Source organism: Plecotus auritus (assembly GCF_963455305.1).
Source record: "Plecotus auritus genome assembly, chromosome: 1".
NCBI classification, from domain to species: domain Eukaryota; kingdom Metazoa; phylum Chordata; class Mammalia; order Chiroptera; family Vespertilionidae; genus Plecotus; species Plecotus auritus.
Window position 1 is genome coordinate 139478190 of NC_137770.1, and position 25802 is coordinate 139503991.

At 41.7% G+C, this 25802-nt stretch overlaps 1 protein-coding gene across 4 annotated transcripts in view; it reads right to left on the minus strand.

The window, feature by feature from the left end:
• ABI1 (abl interactor 1) overlaps window positions 1-19208 on the minus strand; it is a 118603-nt gene extending 99395 nt beyond the window's left edge. The window contains exon 1 of one of the 4 annotated variants that reach the window (XM_080649057.1): window positions 18927-19194. In XM_080649057.1, coding sequence (XP_080505183.1) covers window positions 18927-19043 — 117 coding nt within the window. In that variant the 5' untranslated portion in view covers window positions 19044-19194. Of the gene's footprint in view, window positions 1-18926 lie in introns of all 4 variants that reach the window. The other 3 variants (XM_080649056.1, XM_080649059.1, XM_080649058.1) reach the window with 3 other exon arrangements.
• Between the last annotated feature and the right edge of the window lie 6594 nt (window positions 19209-25802).

The window sequence follows — 25802 nt, forward strand, 5'->3', positions numbered from 1 at the left end:
GTCATTGTGAGCTTCAGCACAGCTCCTCCTTACCACCTCCCACTTAAGCCTATGAGCCCTTTTATTTCAGACAAAATCTAAGGGAAGTCTCTGCTGCCTGCTGTGTCACAGTTTTGTGCTTGTTTGTTTGTTTTTTATTGATTTAAGAGAGAAAGGGGATGGGGGAAGAGGGGAGACAGAGATAGAGAGAAACATCTATTTGTTGTTCCACTTATTTATGCATTCATTGGTTGATTTCTTGTATGTGCCCTGAGACTGGGGATTGAACCTACAAACTTGGCACATCAGGACAACACTCTAACCAACTGAGCTACTTGGCCAAGGTTGTGTCAGTTTTTTCTTTAATGGACAGGAAGTGGAGTTATGACACAGTCTCTTCTTTAATTAAAGAACACAAACAATCAATAGCTAATATACCCATTATATAAAATTCTAAATCCAACCCTAATATAAAAATGTTTTTAAACTTTTACAAGTTAATTTATATTCATAAGGCATCTCCAATAACTAGATAGACTCTGAAATTTTAAGTTTTATCATAATTATAACCTAAGTCAATGACACTTATCCCAAACAAATGTCTTTACCATCCTGCACCATACTACAAGACTAATAATTTTAAAAACAGGCTTAATGAAAAACTTGTAAAAACCCAGTTTTAGAAAGATCAACTACATTTAAACACAAAATTAGTTACAAGTTTAAGTATTTCATACTCAGTTCAAGGGATTCACTTCCTCCCATTAACTTCCAATTAATAAATTATCTTCCCATATTATCTTAAAAGAATTAAACTGAAAGATCCATGATGATCAAGAGCGTATCTTGGACAAGCACTTTCACATAATGCTGAAGGGTGCAATTAGACAGTATGTATCACAGTTCTTTAAAATAGATATATTCTTCACTTCTAGGAATTTACTCCAAAGAAATAAGAGCTAATCAAAGAAACTATATGTTTAAGAATGGCCATACCATCTTTGTTTATAACAGGGAAAAAAAAAAAAACTAGAGCCATGGCCCTTGTGACTCAGTTGGTTGGAGCATCATCCTGTGCACCAAAAGGTGGCAGTTTGATTCCGGGTCAGGGCACATATCAAGGTTGCAGGTTAGAGCCCCATTTGGGGCCATGCAGGAGGGCAAATGATCAATGTTTTAATGTTTCTCTTTCACATCATGTTTCTCTCTCTCTCTCTCTCTCTCTCCCTTCCTCTCTCTAAAAATCAATTTAAAAAAAAATAATTATTTTAAACATGAGAAACAATCTAAATGGCCAATGACAGTTAATAAAAAATATTCATATATTGGAATACCATGTAGTCAATAAAAGTGATATAGTTATCACCAAGGAAAGTGTATTAAGTCAGGATTCAAACTGGGAAACAGAGCCACTATCAGAATAAGAAATTTATTATAGAATTTTACCTTACACAATTATAGGAATAGCTAGGAAAGTTGTACTAGTAAAGGTCCAAGATGGAAGTGGAAGATCAGAGTCATCAATGAGTCCATCTGAGGAGTCAAACAGATGCAGCTGCAGAAATGAGACTGCAGCCCTAGCCAGTTTGGCTCAGTGGATAGAGAGCATCGGCCTGCAAACTGAAAGGTCCCAGGTTCCATTCCAGTCAAGGGCACATGCCTGGGTTATAGGACTTGCAGGAGGCAGCCCATCCATGATTCTCTCTCTTCATGGATGTTTCTATCTCTCCCTCTTCCTTCCTCTCTGAAATCAATAAAAATATATTAAAAAAAAAAAAAAAAAAAAAGAAAGAAAGAAAGAAAGAAATAAGACTGCAAAGGAAGTGCTCATGGGGACATATGGGAAGCTGTGCCTTTGTAGGTTTTCCCCCAATTGAGTGGGTCTGATGCTGCTGTTGACCAAACTGCCACCAAAGCAAAGGAGACCAAGATCAAGCTGGAACCTACCAATCCCCTCCATCTCTTACTGCACCTACCCCTGAAAACCTGCGGAGTTAGTGAGTGCTGCTTACATAAAATTCTCTTTTGGCCAATTCACAACCACACAGGGAAGGAATCACACTATGGAGTCAAATTTAGGTAAGCTGACATAGCAGAAATCACCACAATACCCTCTGTCAATATAGTATACATACACACTTCTTAATCATATTTAACTCCTGAATAGTAAAATCATGCTTCACTCTAACATGATACAAACATCCTTCATACAACCAAGATGTTATCTGCCCAAAAAAGAATACAAAGTCTACTTTCTCTTTGAGTAATATCCTTTTTTTTAATTTTTTATTTTTATTTATTGTTGACAGTATTACAGATCTCCCCTCATTCTTTTTTTTAAACTTTTTTTAAAAATTGATTTGAGGCCAAAACCGGTTTGGCTCAGTGGATAGAGCGTCGGCCTGCGGACTGAAGGGTCCCAGGTTCAATTCCAGTCAAGGGCACGTACCTTGGTTGCGGGCACATCCCCAGTAGGAGGTGTGCAGGAGGCAGCTGATCGATGTTTCTCTCTCATCGATGTTTCTAACTCTCTGTCCCTCTCCCTTCCTCTCTGTAAAATATCAGTAAAATATATTTTTTTAAAAAAAATTGATTTGAATGAGAGGAAAGGAGAGACAGAGAGATAGACATCAATGTGAGAGAGAAACATTAATTGGTTGCCTCCCTCACAGTATGTGCCCTGACTGGAAATTGAAACCACCACCTTTTGGTGCACAAGACAATACCCCAACCAACTGAGACAATGCTCTAACCACCAGCCAGGCCAAGTAATATTCATTCTTTATCTATATAGCTAAGTCACACTTCCTCTTTGGTACCCTATAACTTAAATACTAAAATACAAGGTTAAATACTATTAACATATCTTAAGTTAAATATAGGAGTCTTGGTGGGGGAGAAAATTGGTTCATATATACACAAATATTAAGGTACAATAGAAATATTCATAACTACTAGAGTTTTCATTCTGTAACTGGTCATGACATCATAGTTGTTTATAATTTTCTTCTTCTACTACCCATTACATATTCGACTTGCCCTCAGCAATCATCTCATCTGGTTGCTGTTCTCTGCTGGTAGGTTAACTCAAACCTACTCTGCCATTAACAGTCCTGTCTGTAGTGGGTTGTTTTAGTTTTCCATTAACTTTTTTTTTTTTTTCTTTTTATTGTTGAGAGTATTATAGAAGTGTGTCCCCTTTAACCCCCTCCACCTGGCTCACGCCCCACCTCAAGCCTTCACTGCACTATAGTTTGTGTCCATGGGCTATACATATATGCATACTAGTTCTTTAGTTAATCTCTTCCTGCCCCCACTCCCCCCTTCCCTCTGAGATGTCAGTCTGTTCCATGCTTCCATGTCTCTGGACCTATTTTATCATAGGGCATGGGAGTGCTAAGAAGCACTCCAGAGACCTGCTTTCCAGACATACTCCTCTTTATCCCCACTGTGTAGTGGCAATCCAATTTACACTTGAGAGTGTAGAGCTCAATCACCCTAACCCAGTGGTTGGCAAACTGCGACTCGCGAACCACATGCGGCTCTTTGGCCCCTTGAGTGTGGTTCTTCCACAAAATACCACGGCCTGGGCGAGTCTATTTCGAAGAAGTGGCGTTAGAAGAAGTTTAAGTTTAAAAAATTTGGCTCTCAAAAGAAACTTCAATCGTTGTACTGTTGATACTTGGCTCTGCTGACTAATGAGTTTGCCAACCACTGCCCTAACCAATAGAGTAGTCTCCTGCTTTGCCTGTTAGTTCACTGGTATAAGAAAGCCAAAGAGGCCAGTTTGCTCAACTTCCAGTTTAATAGAACCAATACTACATTCCCAAATAAAAGCATTCCTCTCATTGGAACTAAGAAGTCTAATTAGCATACCCCAAAGTTGTAGAGAAAAGAAGCAAATAATCTGTGTGGATCATTGTGGGTAATAGTGAGAGGAGTTCACTCCATTTCCACCCCTTGATTCCGTGACCTATCACTGCTAGCTGGTTCAGAGACTAGACCACATAGTACAGAAAATTACCCCAGCACAGCAAAGAAAAATTACTAGCCACCGGCTAGTGCAGCGAGTCCTTAAAAGGACATCCCACTGCTGTATTAATTCAGCTACTTCAGGGCAACGGGGAACATGGTAAGAACAGGATTCCACAAACATGAGCCCAAAGCCATATTTCACTTGCTACAAAATGAACTGCCTGGTCAGAAGTAATGCGATATGAAATACCATGACATAATTGAGGCATTCTGAAAGTCACAGATTTGACAGAAACAAAGCAGGGAGGGAAGGCAAATCCATACCCAGAGTAGGTAGTTATTTCAGGGAGAACCAAGTGTTGTCCTTTCCATTATGGAGGTAGTTCAATAAAAGCCACCTGCCACCAGATATCTAGCTTGTCCCTCTAGAAAAATGGTGCAATCTCAGGGGGTTAAAATTGGCTCTGTGCTATTGGCAAGGTGGTCATTCAGCAGCAGAGGTAGCCAGGTTGGTCTTGGTGAGTGGAAGTCCATTTTGCTGAGCATATGTACAACCTCCATACCTGCCACCATGAGGTCTTTTTTTCATGAGCCCACTGGATAGAGATGGATGGGGAAAAAGGATGAAATCCAGAGGTGACATCCACCTGATTATTAAGGTCCTTCTCTGCTGAGGTTGCTCTATGATGGGCATTCACACCAAATACAAGTATTACTGTGTCCACTCAGAAAGATATCTATATACTTCCAATTATGTTCCTTCCAAGTCCATAATGAATTACCCAATTAGCTACTACCACAAATCAGAGTGGATCTACAACTCTATCTCTCTTTCTAGGCAAAATGAACAACTAGAAACACTGCTCCAAGTTCTACCCACTGGAATAATTTCCTTTCAACACTGCAATTCTGAGTCATCCCTGCGTATGGAGACAGTGCTACAGATGTCCATCTTCAGGTGGTACCAGCATATGATGTAGAACCATTTGTAAATTAGCTTAAGTTTTTTCTGCCTCAGTCAACTGGAACTCCTCTTAAGGCCACAGGTGTGGTCTGAGAGTGAAGAAGAAAAGAAGCATGAGTATGAACCACAAGGTATATAAAATATTCAATAATAAAACGAAGTTATAAAATAATTATACACCTGCTTTTTTAAAACAGAAATGTGCATAATGTACACACAAACAAAACATATCTAAGGAAAAATTATCAATATATTAGTAGTTACCTCTGGGTGGAGAAATATGGGTGATTTAATAATTATGTTTTTCTGTATCGAGTTTTTTCAATAATCAGAAAAAAGTGATTTTAACTAAGCAAATTCTCTTCTTATAATCTTAATGGAGAAAAAACAACTAAATATATATCTGTGTATACAGTAGAATCTAATTTTGTTTGGTATAATTAAGTACCTATACAAACTAACTCACCAGATAAATCAGCATGTTAACAGTTAGATTATAAATGATTTGTGCTTTCATTTTGTGACATTTCCAGATAAACACATAACATTTTTTTCTGCAACTATCTTGCAGACACTAAGAATAAGGCTAATAAAACCTCTCTACCACCCTGCCAATATGAGGAAAACAAAAGAATCCTTGATGACACTGAGCTAAAGAATTAGCCAGTTTGGCCGAAACCGGTTTGGCTCAGTGGATAGAGCGTCAGCCTGCGGACTGAGGGGTCCCAGGTTCGATTCCGGTCAAGGGCATGTACCTTGGTTGCGGGCACATCCCCAGTGGGAGGTGTGCAGGAGGCAGCTGATCGGTGTTTCTCTCTCATCGATGTTTCTAACTCTCTATCCCTCTCCCTTCCTCTCTGTAAAATATCAATAAAATATATTTAAAAAAAAAAAAAAAAAAAGAATTAGCCAGTTTGGCTCAGCGGATAACGTCGGCCTGTGGACTGAAGGGTCCCAGGTTCGATTTCAGTCAAGGGCACATGCCTGGTTGTGGGCTCGATCCCCAGTAGGGGTTGTGTGGGAGGCAGCCAATTAATGATTCTCTCTCATCATTAATGTTTCTATATCTCCCGCTCTCTTCCTCTCTGAAATCAATAAAAATATTTTAAAAAAAGAAAAAGAATTAGCCAACCCTGGGCAATCCTACTTTAGAGTTTCTTGTGATATAAAGAATAAGTTTCAAAAAGAGAGTCTTGATTAAACTTAAAAGTAACAATTTGTAGTAGTACTCCTAGTCAAATAGACCAAAAAAATTTATTAGGGTAACTCAAATCATTAAGGCTATTTTCTAAACTAATCCATTAATTTACAGCTGATTGTGTTACTCATTAAAATGTTATCTGAGAAATCAGTCTAGTTTGCCCTTCCCACATGGCAATTATATTTTAATCTGTATTAGTCTGTTCAGACTGCCGTAACAAAAATACCAGACAGAGCCGAAACCGGTTTGGCTCAGTGGATAGAGCATCGGCCTGCGGACTGAAAGGTCCCAGGTTCGATTCCGGTCAAGGGCATGTACCTTGGTTGTGGGCACGTCCCCAGTAGGGGGTGTGCAGGAGGCAGCTGATCGATGTTTCTCTCTCATCGATGTTTCTAACTCTCTATCCCTCTCCCTTCCTCTCTGTAAAAAATCAATAAAATATATTTTAAAAAAAAAAATACCAGACAGAGATTTAAACAACAGAAATTCTAGAGACTGGAAAATTCAACATTAGGATTGTTTCTTGAGAGGTCTCTTTCTAGCTTGCAGATAGACACCTTGCTGTGTCCTCTCACATTGCAAACAGAGACTGATCTCTGATGTCTTGTCTTCTTTTGTAAAGGCACCAGTTCTAAAGGATGCTCTACCCTATGACTTCATTTAACCCTTGATCACCTCCTTAAAAGCCCTATCTCCAATACAGCAACATGGGCGGTTAGGGTTTCAACATATAAATGGGAGGAGGCATAATTCAATCCACAGCTTAATATTTTTCCTCAAACATTAAGAAATACACCCTTCTTACAAATACCCAAAATAGAATCCTGAAAGTAATACTTTTTTGTTATTGTTTTTGTTAATCCTCGCTGGAGGATATTTTTTCCATTGATTTTTTTAAAATATATTTTTATTGATTTCAGAGAGGAAGGGAGAGGGAGAGAGAGATAGAAACATCAATGATAAGAGAGAATCATTGATCGGCTGCCTCCTGTACACTCGCTACTGGGGATCAAGCCCACAACCTGGGCATGTGCCCTTGACCAGAATCGAACCCGGGACCCTTCAGTCCATAGGCCAACACTCTATCCACTGAGCCAAACCAGTCAGGGCTTTCCATTGATTTTTAGAGAGTGTGGTAGAGAGGGAGGGGGTGAGGGGGGGAGAGAGGAAGGGAAAGAGGGAGAGAGAGGGAAACTTCAATGTGAGAGACACACTGATTGGTTGCCTCAGGCACATGCCCCTACCTGGGCCAGGAATCAAACCTGCAATCCTTGGGTGGTTGGGCCAACACTCTAACCACTGAAGCACACCAGCCAGGGCTTAACAGTAATACTTTTAACCGTTATGTATAACTATTTAGTTCTCAAAATATTTTCACAAAGTAAAATAAGCAAACATCCTGGTTTCACAGATGAAGGCACTATCAAGCTTAGAGATACTAATTTGTCCAAGGATACTTTAACTAGTAAGTGAAGAAGCTAGGACTAGAACCCAGATCTGAATCCTAGTCCAATGATCTTTACAAAGCTCTTAATCTTGTCATATGCACTTAAGGGATAGGAATTTTATTTCACCTACTAGTAATGTTCTGAACAACAGAAGCAGCTTGAGCGTCTGTAAAGGGAAGGGCAAAGAGCAAAAGCAGAATGAAATGAACAAGAACATTAGCTTGGAGGTGAGCAAGCTTAAGTAGTCAGCAGGCTCAATAGGGAAATACAACACAAGGCTAGAGAAATCCTATAGGCCCTTGGGGAATTTAGATTTCCTGAGGCTAAAGGGGAACCACAGAAGGATTTTTAGGAAGATAAGACAAGACCAGTTTTTGGCTCTAGAATGATCACTTCAGCTGCAGTTTTATAAAGTGGATTGGAAAATACAGAGAAGACAAGAATGGAGACAGGAATTCTGTTTTAATATGTACTCTGTACCACACACAAGAAAGGCAACTTTATATTAAATATTCCCACTTTAACACTGAGGGGTGAAGGGGGGGGGGCGGGGGAGTGGGGAGATTGATGAGCTCAAGTACCTTGCCCAAAGGAAAGGCATGGTATTTCCACTACGCCACACTTCATCCGAGTCTATAACCTAAGAGTGAATAAAGTATAGTTCTAATGTGTCAGAGTGAAACTTACTAAAGTATTTTCCCTAAGATAAACCACTCCAAATCATCATTATCTAATTGGTGTATCACATGAATTTTTTTAACAGAAAAAAAGTTTTATTTATATATACAACATGCATATATGTGGGAAAACTGGAGTAACTCAAAGGAGTGGTTATACTTTAAGGCTTATACACCACCTTAACATAAAGGCAATAAATTGGGGAGAATTGATTAGACAAAAAAGAAAAGGGGAGTTAAATTGTATAGTAAATTGGGGCAAGGAAACTAGGAACTGCATGGTAGAAAAGTATTTAGTAAGGTGTGTTAAATGTACCACATGAATTTTTTAATTAACCAAAAGGGAAAGACACTAGAGAAAGCTTTCTCAGGATAGTTGAGAATGTTTCTGTAAATTACTTTTTTTTTAATGTATTAATTGATTTGAGAGAGAAAAGAGAAACATCAATTTGTTGTTTATGCATTCATTAGTTGATTCTCATATGTGCCCTGACTGGAAACTGAAGCCGCAATTTTGGCAAATCGGGAAGATGCTCTAACCCAGTGGTCGGCAAACTGTGGCTCATGAGCCACATGCAGCTCTTTGGCCCCTTGAGTGTGGCTCTTCCACAAAATACCACGTGTGGGCGCGCACGTACAGTGCCATTGAAACTTCGTGGCCCAAGCGCAGAAGTCGGTTTTCGGCTCTCCCAAGAAATTTCAATCGTTGTACTGTTAATATTTGGCTCTGTTGACTGATGAGTTTGCCGACCACTACTCTAACCAAGCTACCCGTCCACAGCAAGAATGTTTTTGATCTACAAAACAACAAATACTCTAAGGACGGATTCTATAAACAAAACAAAACTTAAACATGTAACACTTTTCTATAGTATTCCTCACCAAAGTAACAAATTCACATCTTTAATTCAAACCCAAATAAGTGTGCTTTGCCAGGAAATTACTTAAGGAATGCAGTATAATGCATCATTTCACAAAGTGCAAAGTAAGGTGGTAATTAATACTTGCACAATGAGCACAATCCTTAATTAACTGACTTGAGGAAAACAAAGTACTTCTGCTAAAAAAAAAAAAAAAAATCCTATAAATACCAACAAAAGTATCTTGTCCTACCATTGACTTTCTACTTCCTCACACAGCTTACAATACAGTCTCACAGAATCAATCTTGGCTGTCTCAATCCTAGTGATTCATTAACCATATTCGGCAAAGAAAACAATCAAAACCAGTATGATACTACCTGATAAACAACATTTTTCTAATTTCTTAATCTGTTACGTGAAAGTAAAAGAATCACAAAAGTATAAGAATCAATTACTAGCCCTGACCCGTTTGGCTCCGTGACTAGAGCGTCAGCCTGCGGACTGAAGGGTCCTGGGTTTGATTCCGGTCAAGGGCATGTACCTTGGTTGCGGACACATCCCCAGTGGGGGGTGTGCAGGAGGCAGCTGATCGATGTTTCTCTCTCATGGATGTTTCTAACTCTCCATCCCTCTCCCTTCCTCTCTGTAAAAAATCAATAAAATATATATATTTTTTAAATAATCAATTAATAAATCTTTATTGAAATCAACTGAAGTTCTAAATTACAACTATTCCAAAATAATCTAAGATGCAGAGTCATTCTCACAGCTCTTAAAAAAAATCTGAGCCCTAGCTGGTTTGGCTCTGTGGATAGAGCGTTGGCCTGCGGACTGAAGGGTCCTGGGTTTGATCCTGGTCAGGGGCACATGCCCAGGTTGTGGGATCGATCCCCAGTAGGGGGCGTGCAGGAGGCAGCTAATCAGTGATTCCCTGTCATCACTGATGTTTCAATCTCTCTCCTTCTCCCTTCCTCTCTAAAATCAATAAAAATATAGTTTTAAAAAACCTGAGATGTTGCCCTAAACGGTTTGGCTCAGTGGATAGAGCGTCAGCCTGTGGACTCAAGGGTCCCAGGTTCGATTCCGGTCAAGGGCATGTACCTTGGTTGTGGTCACATCCCCAGTGGGGGGTGTGCAGGAGGCAGCTGATTGATCTTTCTCTCTCATCGATGTTTCAACTCTCTCCCTCTCCCTTCCTCTCTGTAAAAAATCAATAAAATACATTTAAAAAAAAAAACAAAAAAAACCTGAGATGTGAACAGAGGGATAGTCTGCTCATACACATAGTTATAAAGGAGAAAGAAACAAAGAGGGAAAATACTTTATTAATAAATTACCACATATTGAATCCAAACCAAATAATTTAACCAAGAAGAAATCTAAATACCAATTAAAGGGATACAACAGCATTAAGAAGAAAACCATCTAACAAAGTATGTACAAGACCTTTTTAAGAAATATTACAAAACTCTAATGATCAAAATAAACAACTAGCCCAACCGACGTGGCTCAGTGGTTGAGCAGTGACCTATAAGCTAGGAAGTCCTGGGTTCAATTCTGGTTAAGGGCACATACCTTGGTTACAGGCTCAATTTCCAGTCCTGGTCAAGGCGCGTGCGGGAGGAAACCAATCAGATACATCAATGTTCCTCTCTCTTTTTCCCCTCCCTTCCACTCTCTCTAAAAGTCAATGGAAAAATATCCTCATGTAAGGATTAACAAAAATAATAATTCTTTCCCTCACTGCATCCCAAGAACACCACTTCCACCAATAACAAACGCATTGCTTAAAACTTTCAATGTTTTCTTATCAGCCTCAGAAAAAAGACCAACATCCTTAACATAGCCTTCTTTGACCTAGTCCCTACCTAACCCCTCACAAATGACTCTCCTTTGTTCACTACACTCTAATGCACGAAGGTCTATTAATGTTTAAAATCACTGGGCTTTCACTCACCATTGGACCTGTATACATAATGTCACTGTTCCCTCGAATAGACATTGTTTTTCCTTCTCTCAAGAGAGAAACAAGATGATGGCATAGGTAAACGCCTATACTGGCCGCCTCCAACAACCACATCAAAATTACAAGTAAAATACAAAACAACCATCATTCAAACCCGCCTGAAAGCTGGCTGAATGGAAGTCCTACAAGAAGAAAAGTAAAGAAAAAAGCACATAGAGAGCCGGCTGTGGTGGCTCAGTGGATTGAGCGTCGTCCCATGGACCAAGAGGTCCTTGGTTCGATTCCCAGTCAGGGCACATGCCTGGGGTGTGGGCTCGATCCCCAGTAGGGGTGTACAGGAGGCAGCCAATCAATGAGTCTCTCTCATCATTGATGTTTCTCTCTCTCTCCCCCTCTTCCTTCCTCTATGAAATCAATAAAAATATTTAAAAAAAAAAAAAAAAAAAGGACATGGAGACTAGGAGGAGGGGTGGAGGCCTAGAATGGGCTGGTCCGACACCCATGTGTGCTGTTTTTTTAATTGGGAGAGAGATCATCTCTGCAGAGGCAGCCCATGAGGAGCAAGAGGCCCCAGCCCCATATCAGACCCCCAGCCCAGGGTCCCAGAACTGGGAAGAGAAGTCACGGTAACTATGGGCTATAAAAAACAGTGGGGATTGAGGCTGAGTGACACCGAGGCTGCTGGAAATAGGTGTTCCTATTTTTTCATATGTTTATTGGTCATCTGTATGTCCTCTTTGGAGAAGTGTCTATTCAGGTCCTTTGCCCATTTTTAATTGGACTTCCTTTTAGTTGTATGAGTGCTTTACATATTTTGGAAAGTTAACCCTATATCAGATGTACCATTGGAAAATATGTTCTCCTAGGGTTCCCTTTTCATTTTTTGTTGTTGTTAAATCCTCACCTGAGGATATTTTTCTGTTTTTCCCATTTCTTTTCGGAGAGTAGAAAGGGGTTGGGGGGGGGGGGGGGACAGAGAGAGAAACAATCGATGTGAGAGAGACTGTCAGCGACAGCAGGAACACTGCTCAGCACTGCTGCTCTGAGTTGTTCTGAGTCCATGTATTCTTCTCAATTCTTCCCGATTACGCCAGGGCAGGTCCTTCTTGAACCCTGACCACTGTACTAACTGTTGAAAACTTAGTCCAACAAGTATCAAAAACACAGGTTAATTCTCAGCGGCAGGGCAGACAGAAGCCATGAGAGGTTGTGGGTGTATAAGAATGAGTCTTTATTGCAGAAGCCAGTGGCCATATAGCCGTCAGACAAAACAATGCTCCACAGCAAAGTCCATACAGGCAGGCAGGCAGATACCAGCTGGTTAACATGTACATCTTTCCCACAAAAGCAGCATTAGTCTCTGTACCCACAGCTATTGTCTGAGCAGCTGCACACTGCCCCCTAGACTCACCACCTTACATCATAGCGGTACCTGAGCTCTCCAGCTCAGCAGCTTCTCCTGTCTCCCCTGCCCAGCACACTGGCTGGTCTCTGTAGCCTCACATAGTAACTACCTCTGAGCTTCTCTCTTCCAGCACACTGGCTGGTTAACCTGGTAGCTGTATCTGAGCTCTCTATGAGTTCTTAGCCTTAGATCATGGCAGTACCAGCTCTCAGTTCCTTCTGAGCTCTCTAGCCTCTCCCACACACATAGGAGCTACATTCTCTGTGCTTACCATCTCTGCTTCTTCGAGCTCTCTGCCCAGCTGCTCTCTCCCCTGGTCAGTGACAGCTTATATACATGCTCAAACAAGCTCTAACAAGAGACGCACTTTGCCATCAGCATTTGCTACAGAAAGGCACTTCTGTGCAATTCAATTAGGATTCCCAGAGACCAGCATCAAAGGCTAATAAGGGTTCCCAGGCTCAGAGTCTGATGATTCTCAGGCTCAGGGCGGCCTTGGCCATTCTGGTGTATTGAGAACAAGGGCTCTATGCTCCCATTGGCCTTGCCTATCTGGGGACACTGGCATGGTTCCCACAGAGACACATCAACTGGTTGCCTCCGCCAGGCACCTTGACTGGGGGGGGGGAGGGGGGGTGCAACCCAAAATCAAGGTATGTGCCCTTGTCCAGTAATTGAACCCCAGACCCTTCAGTGCACAGGTCAGCACTCTAACCACTGAGCAATACCTGCCAGGGCCCCTTTTCATTTAGATGATGGTTTCTTGGTTTCTTTTGCTGGGCAGAAGCTTTTCAGTTCAATGCAGTTCCATTTGTTTATTTTTTCCTTTGTTTCTCTTGCCCTAGATGTATTAGTGAAAATTCTGCTCCACAGGATATCTTGAGATTTTGCTGCCTTATGTTGTCTTCTCGAATTTTTATGGTTTCACAGCTTACACTCAAGTCTTTTATTCATTTTGAGTGTATTCTTGTGTATGGTATAAGTTAGTGGTCTCGTTTCATCTTATTGCATGTGCCTGTCAAATTTTCCCAACACCATTTGTTGAAGAGAATCAAAGATTCCCCCCCACACCCAGAGGAAACTGAAGAACTCAAAAATAAACTAATGAAAACATGGGAATTGCAGGGCTGGAAGTGAGAAACAAACTACTAAAAACCATCAGAATTGTCACTTTGGACATAATCTGATTCAAACTCATCCTTTTATAGAGGATAAAACACAGTTAAAGGCTGGTGAAAATATAGAATGAGGAACAGAACCAAGTTTCCACACTGCTTGTACAGTTCATGTAAACTTTTGAGAGCTTTATGTGCTATAAAGCCTAGACCTGCTTTCTTAGAGAACAGCATCAAATGTCAAACAGGCGTAATGAGTGTTACAGAGGAAATATACAGGATTCCATGGGAGTCCTTAGGGCAGTGGTCTGCAAACTCATTAGTCAACAGAGCCAAATATCAACAGTACAACACTGAAATTTCTTTTTTTGAGAGCCAAATTTTTTAAACTTAAACTTCTTCTAACGCCACTTCTTCAAAATAGACTCACCCAGGCCGTGGTATTTTGTGGAAGAGCCACACTCAAGAGGCCAAAAAGCCACATGTGGCTCGCGAGCCGCAGTTTGCTGACCACTGCCTTAGGGCATGTACCTTGGTTGCAGTTCCTCCCCAGCCCGCAACCAATGTGTTTCTTTCACATCAATAATTCTGTCTTTCCCTCTCTCTTCCACTCTCTCTAAAAATCAATAGGAAAATATCCTCGAATGAGGATTAAAAAAATAAATAAAAATAAAAGTGCAATTGTAAAAGTTCTACCATTTCCAATCTGTCCTAATCTCCTCAATCACTTTGTCTATCTTTACCTGAATCTAGTTTGTGTAGAAATCAAAATGTTCCAAAACATTTTGTTTTGTTAACTTCTAATTGTTTTACAAATTTTCTAATCAAAGTAAAGCTGAATCAGAATAGAAAAAACAGGCAAGGATACATAGAAAGAAAAAGGATCCACTGAGCTCAGGGAAAAATTAGCCTATGATTCCTATAATTCAACACTTAAGTACCAAAGCAACCATCCCCAAATTACACACATACCAGTTCTTATATTTGCCACTTGGAATTCAGCAGAAACAATGGTAAAACAGTTGTCAGGTTCCCAGACATGCCCAATGAGAGCCTACCCCATGACATTTCTAAACATAGTCTGAGTTCTAGACTCATTTACAGCTGGAGGCAATGTGGTATACAAAGAGCACAGCTGTGGAAGCTGTGGAACCTGTGGAACCTGTCAGAGTTGGGCAGAAATCCTAGCTGCCAATTACTATCTGATCCAACAAAATTCGTTTAACTTTTTTGAGTCCTAATTTCCAGATCTTTAAGAGAATATTGCCTATCATAGAGAGGTTTTACAAAGAGTAAAGATACTACAAATCAACCAGCAGCGTCTATGACAAAATAAGTACTCAATAAATAGAAGTATGCATATTACCCTCATCCTTTCTCTATTAGCATCTTTTTTTATCCCCTATCCTGCAGTAAGCACCCTAACTCAGTATTCATTAAATAGAACTTAGAATATACAATCAGAAAATCTGGATTTGATTCCAGGCATTATCTCTTATGAGATATGGAACTTTAGATTAAGTATTGAATTTCTCTGAACCTTAAATTGCTCATGATAAATAAGTATTCTAATAATTGACTTCATTTATAAATTGGCATAAATTGTTCAGTACAGAAATTTTAGCTTTTACCTATCCCAAAGTGCTCCTGCTCAAAAATACCTCCTCCAAGATCAAGTGTGCATAATGAGCAAATTAGCATAAACTAGTGTCATAGGAGGAAGAAATAAACTACTAGGTAGTTCACTGATGAGATCCCTTTTATACTCCCAAACTTTAGGATATACTTGTTAACCTAAATAAAACTCATTTATTGAAGGAAATCCAAGCCAAAATTTTAAATTAAGATGTTTCTGTCCTTAACCAACATAGCAATTTGCATTCTGAGAAACCTTTCTTAAGCAGTCTCTACTCGTTTTAGCTTAGCTCACTTCCTATTCCCCCAAAATAGTTTCCATGATAAAGGCGTGTGGAACCTAAAGTAGAGCAAATAGAACTGTCTAGATAAGTGTGTTCAAGTTGAAGAGTAACTGTCCTTGACATAATCTACTAAAAAAATTCAAACTGGACAAAAGATGGAAAAAAGGCAAAGATTTTTCTTTGTCTTTCTATAAAAAACACTTTCTATTTTAAATATTATTTCCCTGAAACAATTTCAAAAATCCTGTCCTATTTCAGAGAATGTACTTTTTGGACAAGTTTTGCTATTAATAATACAATTTAATAATTAAAGTCAATAGGAAACAAAAAAAAAATAATGAAGAACTCAAGGACTCAACCACACTACAGCCAAAAGAACCTGTCAACGAAACACCTTTAGTCTAGCCTTAGCTGGTTTGGCTCAGTGGATAGAGCGTCAGAATGCCAACTGAAGGATCCCAGGTTCTATTCCGGTCAGGAGCACATGCCTGGGTTGTGGGCTCGATCCCTGGTGGGGGGCATGCAGGAAGACAGCCGATCAATGATTCTCTCTTCATCATTGATGTTTCTATGTATCTTTCTCTCCCTTCCTCTCTGAAATAAAAATCTATTTAAAAAAAAATACTTTGGTCTAACTGGACTGTACTTCCAAACTGTAGGAAAACAACAAAATGAAAACTGAATTCTCAGGATAAAAATCACCTAGGCAGTAATTTAACTAACCTTAAGAAAATTCTCAAAACATAAGTAACCATATACTGTCCCTGAGAGGAGATTATTTATGTGGGGTTTTGATTATAACCCAACCAGGTATACAAAAGATACAGAAAGATCTCAAAAGACATTCAAATGAGTATTTTTAGTTCTCTTGGTTCCCTATACACAGCACCAAAGTTAGCAGTGCAACAGCTCACAAATCAGCTACCACATCAACTTCCACAAAATCTTCATCATCTTCTAAGCCTGTCTGAGCCTCAGGATGGCACCTAATGCATCATGCAGTCCAAAGTTTAAAGGCTACTAAAATAAACATCTCTTTCCCCCCAGTAAGATCAAAATACCTCACTGATGTAAAACTTAGGACCACAAAAAAACAAAAATTGGAGCCCTAACCGGTTTGGCTCAGTGGATAGAGCGTCGGCCTGCAGACTGAAAGGTCCCAGATTTGATTCCAGTCAAGGGCATGAACCTTGGTTGGGGGCTCATCCCCAGTAGGAGGTGTGCAGAAGGCAGCTGATAGATGTTTCTCTCTTATAGATGTTTCTAACTCTCTCTCCCTCTCCCTTCCTCTCTGTAAAAAATCAATAAAATATATTAAAATTTAAAAAAAGAAAATTGGAGCCACTGATGGTGGCTCTTGGTACCATGGTACCAATAGTGCTAGCATGTTTAAAAGAGGCTACATGAGAAATAATATGGCTTATCTTAATTAGGAATATTACCAATAAGTCTAAAAGTGCTTCAAAGTTGCATGATGTAGCAGGAGGGGAAAAGGAAATCGGTCAGATAGGGGGGGAAAAAGCTTTACAGCAGACAACTACCTGGAAAATAAATAGTCACCAGACAGGTTAAAACATGTTTGCATTTGCCAATACTTAGTAGTTACCACACCATATATTTGTCAGACTTCCCAACATGCAGAACAAAAAAAAGCCACCTTTGTGAAGAACTTAACTTCTGACTTCTACAAAGAAATTACTTCTGGAATGGGGGCAATTTAACTTCCTGCCCTCTCCCTTTGACTCAATCAAAATCCTTAAAACCTTCAGCAAACTGAGATTCACCTCAATTTGAAGGCTTTTCATGTTAAGTTGAATAAAAGTTATTGCAATATCACTTTTCTATTTGAAAACTATATCCACACTTCTAGATTTTAGAGTATTTTAAAAAGGCTAAATGTAAAGTTTGTAAAAACAAGAAATACAGTAGATGTGGCAGCCATTCAACAAGTTTATCAGTAAAATTCCTCAAGTAGAAGTTTTTAAAAAATTGTGAGATAAATTCCTAGTAGTGCTACTGAAGATACAATGTTACTAATATGGAAACTGAGAAATATTCAAAATATTCTGAAAACAGAATCTCCTTCTAAAAATAAGGAGGAAAAGCATTTGCCAACATAGAAACTACTGGTTCTTAAAAATAATAATCACGTGGGAGGCTTTCTATAAATACTTTAGTTCTGAATTGCAATAATCCTAATCTTTCAAAGCATATTTTGGTCATGCCTTATCACTAACAAGCGAATTTTTGGTACCATTATATTGATACAAAGTATTCTGCTACTTTTTTTACTTCAACTAAAAAAAGTGGTTTTTAAAAAGATCTACAAACCAAACTACCACACCATAATTCACTTTCAATCATTAAATTAAAAACAAACAAGGATCTGTCATAGTTAAGGCCTCCAACTTTTTCTAATAAATCTACAATAACTAATACCGTATGTTCTAAAACTCCATATGTACGGTAATCAATTTGGAGGCATATTATATACATTTACTTAAGTTGGAAAGAGAGAAACCTTCAGGAAATAAGCAACCGATTACACCATTCTACTTTAAGTTATTTAAGAAGCCAACAAGTCAAGAACTTTTGGGGAAGGGAGTATTTAAGACATTTTCCAAGTAGTTAAAAATCATTTGTGTTTTATAATAACGATAGCCCTAACAACCTCTGGACATACGTTATGGTGGGGCGGAAGTGAAAATGTTGGGGGTGGGGGGAAGCCCGACTTGAAAACGGACAGGCAGACAGATGCAAACCTTCAATTACAGGAATTTTGAGATGAACTTCTCTTAAACGCCCTCACTCATTTCCCACTAGCTTCCTCCTCTCCTCGGGGAGGTCTGTGTAATTGTGACTCATGACAAATTTTTTAAATAAATAAATAAAAGACACACCCGCTGGGTTGAACTGACATAATCGCCCCCACGACACCCACCCTCCCCAGACACACACCCCGCTTTTCCTCTCCCTTCTGCTGCTCCTCCCCCGCGCCTCCTCCCAGCCTTTTCCTCTCCCCTCTCACTCCGTCCTGGACCCCTCTCGGAGAGGAGGCAATGAGGCTGCAGCTGAGGCTCCGGACACAAGCCCGGCCAAGAGCAGGCTGCCTGCCGAGGGCCCGCGCGTCTCGGGGGGCCGAGCCCGCAGTGGGGCTCCGGGCCGCGGCGGGTTTCCTCCACCCTCGCCCATTTTCTCTCTCCCCTTCTATGGGTTTCAACCACCTCAGCCACTTCCTGTATGCAGCCCGACTCCCTTAGCCCGTCCACTTGCCCCGACTGGGGCTTGCAGCTGGGACCGAGGCGGCCGCGGAGGTCCAGGCAGCTTCCCACCCCGCCCAGTGTGGGCTGGGCGCTCGGCGGCAGCGGCGGGTCCTCGGCCCGCCCGGCCAGCGCCGCCCGCGCCGCGCCTCACCTGTATGTAGTTGTTCTCACAGTAGTCCGCCACCCGGGTCAGGTTCTGGTAACTCTCTATCAGCGCCCTCTTGCCAGAAGGGATTTCCTCCTCTAGTAACATCTGCAGCTCTGCCATTTTCCACCCCTCCGCATCGCTTCCTCTCGCGTTAAAGAGACAGGCTGCAAGGTCCGCGGAGACTCCGAGCACCTCGCAGCCCGGATACAAACCACTTACCCGCCCTCCCGCCCAGTATTGTGGGACTGCACCTCCTCCGCTTCCTCCTTGCTGTCTCCACCCCCTCCACCCACTTCGCGCGACGCCTCCAGCTTGTTCTCTCGCGAGCCTTCAGCCTTGCCCTCCTCCTCCCCGACCACAGGGTTTTTTTTTCCTTTGACATGATCTTCTGGGAATTGTAGTTTCCCACAGCCTCCCCGTCGAAAGCGCATGCGTCCTAGAGAGCCTCCGAAAGAGAACACCGACGACTGGGAGTAGAGTGGGGGGGAGAGGGAAAGTACGGAGTTTCCTAAAAGCTCCTGAAGGAGGCGCCACAGGGTGATTCCAGAGAAGAAAACAAGAAAACATTTCCCAAGAAGGCTGTGAAACTGCAGAACTTTGAACATGGAACCTACCTCACCCCATACTCCCAAACTTTATCCAGGATATATCATAGGTCTAAATATAAATGTAAAGCAATAAAGTTTCTGTAGGAAAGCATAGAGTAATTTCACAAGCTTGGGCAGGCAAAAGTTGCTTAACTAGAATACAATAAGTACTAACAAAAAAGGGGAAAAATTATAAATTGCTCTTTTTTTAATATATTTTTATTAATTTTTTACAGAGAGGAAGAGAGAGGAGAGGGATAGAGAGCTAGAAACATCGATAAGATAGAAACATCGATCAGCTGCCTCCTGCACACCCCTCACTGGGGATGTGCCCGCAACCAAGGTACGTGCCCTTGACCGGAATCGAACCTGGGACCCCCCAGTCCGCAGGCCGACGCTCTATCCACTGAGCCAAACCGGTTTCGGCTAAATTGCTCTTTAATAAAATGAAAATATAACTCATTTTTTCCTGTTGCTGTATAACAAATTTAGCAACAAGACAAAACTAATTTATTCTCTTACAGATATGGAAATCAGAAGACTTGGTTGGCTAAAATTAATGTGTAGATAGGGCTTTGTTCCCTCTGGAGGTGCTAAAGAGAATGCATTTCCTTGCCTTCTTCACCTTGTAGAGCCTATATGCATTCCTTAGTTCACAATCCCTTCTTCCATCTTCAAGTCAGCAGCAGAGCATCTCGAATCTCTCTCTGACTCTGCTTCTATCACCACATCTCCTTTTCTCTGACTCCAACCATCATCCCTCCCTCTTATAAGGATCCTATGATTACATAGGTTTCACCTAGATAACCCAGGATAATCTCCCCATCTCAAAAACCTTAACTTGGTTACATCTACAATGTCCCTTTTGCCATTTAAAGTAATATACTCACAGTTTCCAGGACTAAGGACATGGACATCTTTAGAGAGCCAATAGTCAGCCTACTATAGCCATTATTAAAATTAAAACATTTTGTTCATTAAAGGACACTATTAAGAAACTAAATAGAACCCTGGCCAGTGTGGCTCACTTGGTTGGAACAGTGGCCTGTACTCCAAAAGGTGGCTGGTTCAATTCCTGCTCAGGGCACATACCCAGATGGCAAGTTTGATCCCAGGTCTGGCATGTGTGGGAGGCAGCCAAACGATGTTTCTCTCTCACTCTCAAATCAATTTTAAAAAATAAATAAAAAGATAAGCCATAACACATACACTTGAAAGAGGATACATTACAGAATATACATATTTAAGAAACCAAGATGGGCCAAAACCAGTTTGGCTCAGTGGATAGAGCGTCGGCCTGCTGACTGAAAGGTCCCAGGTTCGATTCCGGTCAAGGGCATGTAACTTGGTTGTGGGCACATCCCCAGTAGGAGGTGTGCAGGAGGCAGCTGATCGATGTTTCTCTCTCATCGATGTTTCTGACTATCTACCCCTCTTCCTTCCGCTCTGTAAAAAAAATCAATAAAATATATTTAAAAAAAAAAAAAAAAAAAGAAGCCAAGATGGCAGCATAGGTAAACACCTGAAATTGCTGCCTTGCACAACCACTTCAAAACTACAACTAAAAGACAAAACGGACATCATCCAGAACCACAGGCTGGCTGAGTGGAAATTCTACAACTAGAAGGACAGAAGAAAGCACACTGAGACTCAGAGGAGGTGCAGAAGAAAAGTGCAGAGGTACGGAGGCACGCGCGCATGTAGAAAGGGTTGGCAACTAAGGACACGGTTGTCTTTTTCAATCGCGAGGGAGACAGAAGTTCCCGACTGCTCTGAACTCCAGTCCGGGCAAGACTCTGGGGACCCAGACTCATCTAGGGAGAAACTGAACTGTCTGGCTTCTGGCGGAACTGGAGGGCGGCTTTCTCTCAGAGGTGCTTGCAGTGATTACCGTGGGACACCAAGACTCTGGGGCCTCTTAGGGCAGGGCTGAGGATCAGCCATAGCTGTTTGCTCCACCCTGTTGGTTCCCTGAGACCCTGTCCCACCCAATTTACAACCCCACCCAAGCTGTGCACAGTGGCTTTTGCATATGAATGGCCTGGCACTATGCAATCTAAAATTACCTAACAAACTGCAGCTGGGTCAGAGAGCACCAGTTCTTCCAAAAGAAGGCCCAAGGCCCCACAGCAGCTTGCACTGCTTCACAGCTGGGCTTCATCTGGGCACCTCCAAACCCCAAACAAAGAAGAGGAATCTGCAGATCTCTCCATAGCTTTTGCTGGGAGGCTAAATTAGCTCCTCCTTGGAGATCCAAGAGCCAGTGTACCCAATGGTCAGAGTGGGACCATCCAGATTACAACTCCTCAGATCCATAAGGGACACACTCAGGGGGCAGACTCAGTGAGCACCAAAGCCCCACTGAGCAAGTCTCACCCCATAAGGCTGTCTCGAGCACAGAAGTTCTCCCATCGTAGACAGAGCTGATTCTCACAGCCAATTGGAGGTCAATTCCTCCCAGTGATACCAACAACAATCATGGCTTAACTACAACAAGACTGTGCACACAGCCCACAAAGGGGTGCACCAAGAGCATCCACCTCAGGTAAATGGTGAGGCTGAGCTACTGGCCCCTATAGGACACCTAGCACACAAAGCTACTCTATCAACACAGGAAAGCAGCCAAAATGCGGAGACAAAGAAACAGGTCACAAATGACAGAAATGGAGGAAAGCAAACTACTGGATATAGAGTTCAAAACCACGGTTATAAGGTTACTCAAGAATCTTCAAGAAACTTATGAGAAATTTAGTGAGACCCTCAAGGATATGAAAAAAGACCAATCAGAAATTAAGCATACACTGACTGAAATAAAGAATAATATACAGAGATCCAACAGCAGGCTAGGGGATCGCAAGAATCAAGTCAAAGATTTGAAATACAAAGAAGCAAAAAACACCCAACCGGAAAAGCAAAAAGAAAAAAGAATGCAAAAATATGAAGGTAGTGTAAGGAGCTTCTGGGACAACTTCAAGCGTACCAACATCCAAATTATGGAGGTGCCAGAAGAAGAAAGAGAGCAACATATTGAAAACCTATTTGAAGAAATAATGACAGAAAACTTCCCCTATCTGGTGAAAGAAATAGACTTACAAGTCCAGGAAGCACAGAGAACCCCAAACAAAAGGAATCCAAAGAGGACCACACCAAGACACATCATAATTAAAATGCCAAGAGCAAGCCTGACCGGTTTGGCTCAGTGGATAGAGTGTCGGCCTGCAGACTCAAGGGTCCCAGGTTCGATTCCCGTCAAGGGCATGTACCTTGGTTGTGGGCACATCCCCAGTGGGGGGAGTGCAGGAGGCAGCTGATCAATGTTTCTCTCTCATCGATGTTTCTAACTCTCTATCCCTCTCCCTTCCTCTCTGTAAAAAAATCAATAAAATATATTTTTTAAAAAATCAAAATAAAAAAATAAATAAAATGCCAAGAGCAAAAGACAAAGAGAGAATATTAAAAGCAGCAAGAGAAAAACAGTTAATTACCTACAAGGGAGTATCCATACGACTGTCAGCTGATTTCTCAACAGAAACTATGCATGCCAGACGGGAGTGGTAAGAAATATTCAAAGTGATGAATAGCAAGAACCTACAATCAAGATTACTCTACCCAGCAAAGCTATCATTCAGAATTGAAGGGCAGATAAAGAGCTTCACAGATAAGAAAAAGCTAAAGGAGTTCATCACCACCAAACCAGTATTATATGAAATGCTGAAAGGTATTCTTTAAGAAGAGGAAGAAGAAGAAAAAGGTAGAGATAAAAATTATGAACAACAAATACATATCTATCAACAAGTGAATCTAAAAATCAAGTGAATAAAAAATCTGATGAAGCCGAAACCGGTTTGGCTCAGTGGATAGAGCGTCGGCCTGCGGACTGAAGGGTCCCGGGTTCGATTCCGGTCAAGGGCATGTACCTTGATTGCGGGCACATCCCCAGTGGGAGGTGTGCGGGAGGCAGCTGATCGATGTTTCTCTCTCATCGATGTTTCTAGCTCTCTGTCCCTCTCCCTTCCTCTCTGTAAAAAAACAATAAAATATATTTAAAAAAAAATCTGATGAAGAGAATAAACTGGTGAATATAATAGAATGAGGGGCATAGAAAGGAAGTGGACTGACAATTCTCAGGGGGAAAGGGGTGTGGGAGGTGCGGGAAGAGACTGGACAAAAATCGTACACCTATGGGTGAGGACTGTGGGGGGGGGGGTTTAAGGGCAGAGGGTGGGGTGGGAACCAGGTGGAGGGGAGGTATGGGGGGGGGTGGAAAAGAGGAACAACTGTAATAATCTGAACAATAAAGATTTATTTAAAAAAATAAAAAAAGAATGTACATTTTTAAACAAGCTCCCCTAAGTCAATTAAAAGATAAATTGAATAAAAAATGGACAAAAGAAGACAACTGTACTTCACAAGAGGCCAAGAAATATATGAAAAGGCATTCAACTCATTACTCATCAAGGATATGCAAATTAAAACCATAATAAGATAACAGTACACTCTAAGGATGCAGTGCAAAATTAAAAAGAGTACATTGCGTATCCATTAGAATGGCTAAAATTTAAGTCCCAATAATAGCAAGTGCTAGTGAAATGTGAAAAACTAGACTCAAATACATTACTGGCTACAAACTGCTACAGCCCCACTGGAAAAGTTTATTAATGTCTTATCAAGCCAAACATACAGCTAATATATAACCCAGCATCCTATTCGTAAATATTTACCAAGAGATGTGAAAATTTATATCCATACAATATCCGTTATATAAATGTTTATAATAACTTTACTCATAATCGCAAAAAGCTGGGAACAATGCATATGTCCTTTAATTTCATAAACAAACCGGTATACCCAAACAATAGAGTACTATTCAGCTATAAAATGTAATAAACTATATATAAAACAAAGTCATGGATGAATCACAAATGCATTTTGCTAAGTGAAAGAAGCCAGACACCCCACTCCACATCCCAAAAAAGGCAGACAATATCCAGTGTTGACAAGAATGTACTGCATCTAACACACATACACACACACACACACACGCACACACACACGCACACATACACACAGTAGGGTATATGTATGAGTATCCTAATATATAAAAAGCCAGGGGCCATCATGACCGAAATAACTTGACGGAAGACCAAATAGCAGGCTGTGTGGGGCGACCAGGCCGGTGGGGGGGGGGGGGCAGTTGGGGACCACCAGGCTGGCGGGGGGGGGGCAGTTGGGGGCAACCAGGATGGCAGGGGGTCAGTTGGGGGTGACCAGGCTGGCAAGGGGGGCAGTTGGTGGTAACCAGGAGGGTTGGGAGGCAGTTGAGGACAACCAGGCTGGCGGGGGGGGGGGGGGGAGTTGAGGGCGACCAAGCTTGCAAGGGGGGCATTAAGGGGCTACAGGAGGGCAGGGGGGGAGGCATTTGGGGGCAACCAGGCCAGTGGGGGGCAGTAAGGGGCAACCAGGCCAGTGGGGGGGCAGTTAAGGGCAACCAGGCCGGCAGAGGGGGGCAGTGGGGACAAAATAAGGCTGGCAGGAAGGCAGTAAGGGGCGACCAGGCTAGCGGGGGGGGGGGCAGTTAGGGACGATCAGACCAGCATGCAGAGGCAGTTAGGGGTGATCAGGTTGGCAGGGGGGCAGTTAGGAGAGATCAGGAAGGCAGGCAGGTGAGCAGTTAGGAGCCAGTGGTCCCAGATTGTGAGAGGGATCGGGCCTAAACCAGCAGTCAGACATCCCCCAAAGAATCCCTGCTGGGCTGATGGGGACCCACCTTCTGTGCATGAATTTCGTGCACCTGGCCTCTGGTACAAGTATAAAAGGGCACAATCACTTTGGAAGTATCAATTTGGTTTGGTGGTACATATTTTTTTAAATCCTCACCAGAGGATATTTTTTCCATTGATTTTTAGAGAGTGGAAGGAAGGGAGGAGCAGGGAGAGCGAGAGAGCAAGAGCGAGAGTGAGAGAACGAGAGCAAGAGTGAGAGCGCGAGAGAGAAACATTGAGGTGAGAGACACATAAATTGGTTGTCTTCCAAACATGTCCCGACCAGGGCTTGGAATCAAACTGGAACTCAAACATGCCCTCGACTGGGAATCGAACCCGCAACTCTTTGTTCCGCAGGCTGACACTCCAACCATTGAGCACACCAGCCAGGGTTGGCAGTTCATATTACATTGATTTTAGAAAGAGTGACGGGAGGGTGAGAAACAGAGAGAGAGATATATACAACCATTGGTTGCCTCCTACACGTGCCCTGACCAGGGCCTGGGATCCAGCTGCAATCAAGGTATTAG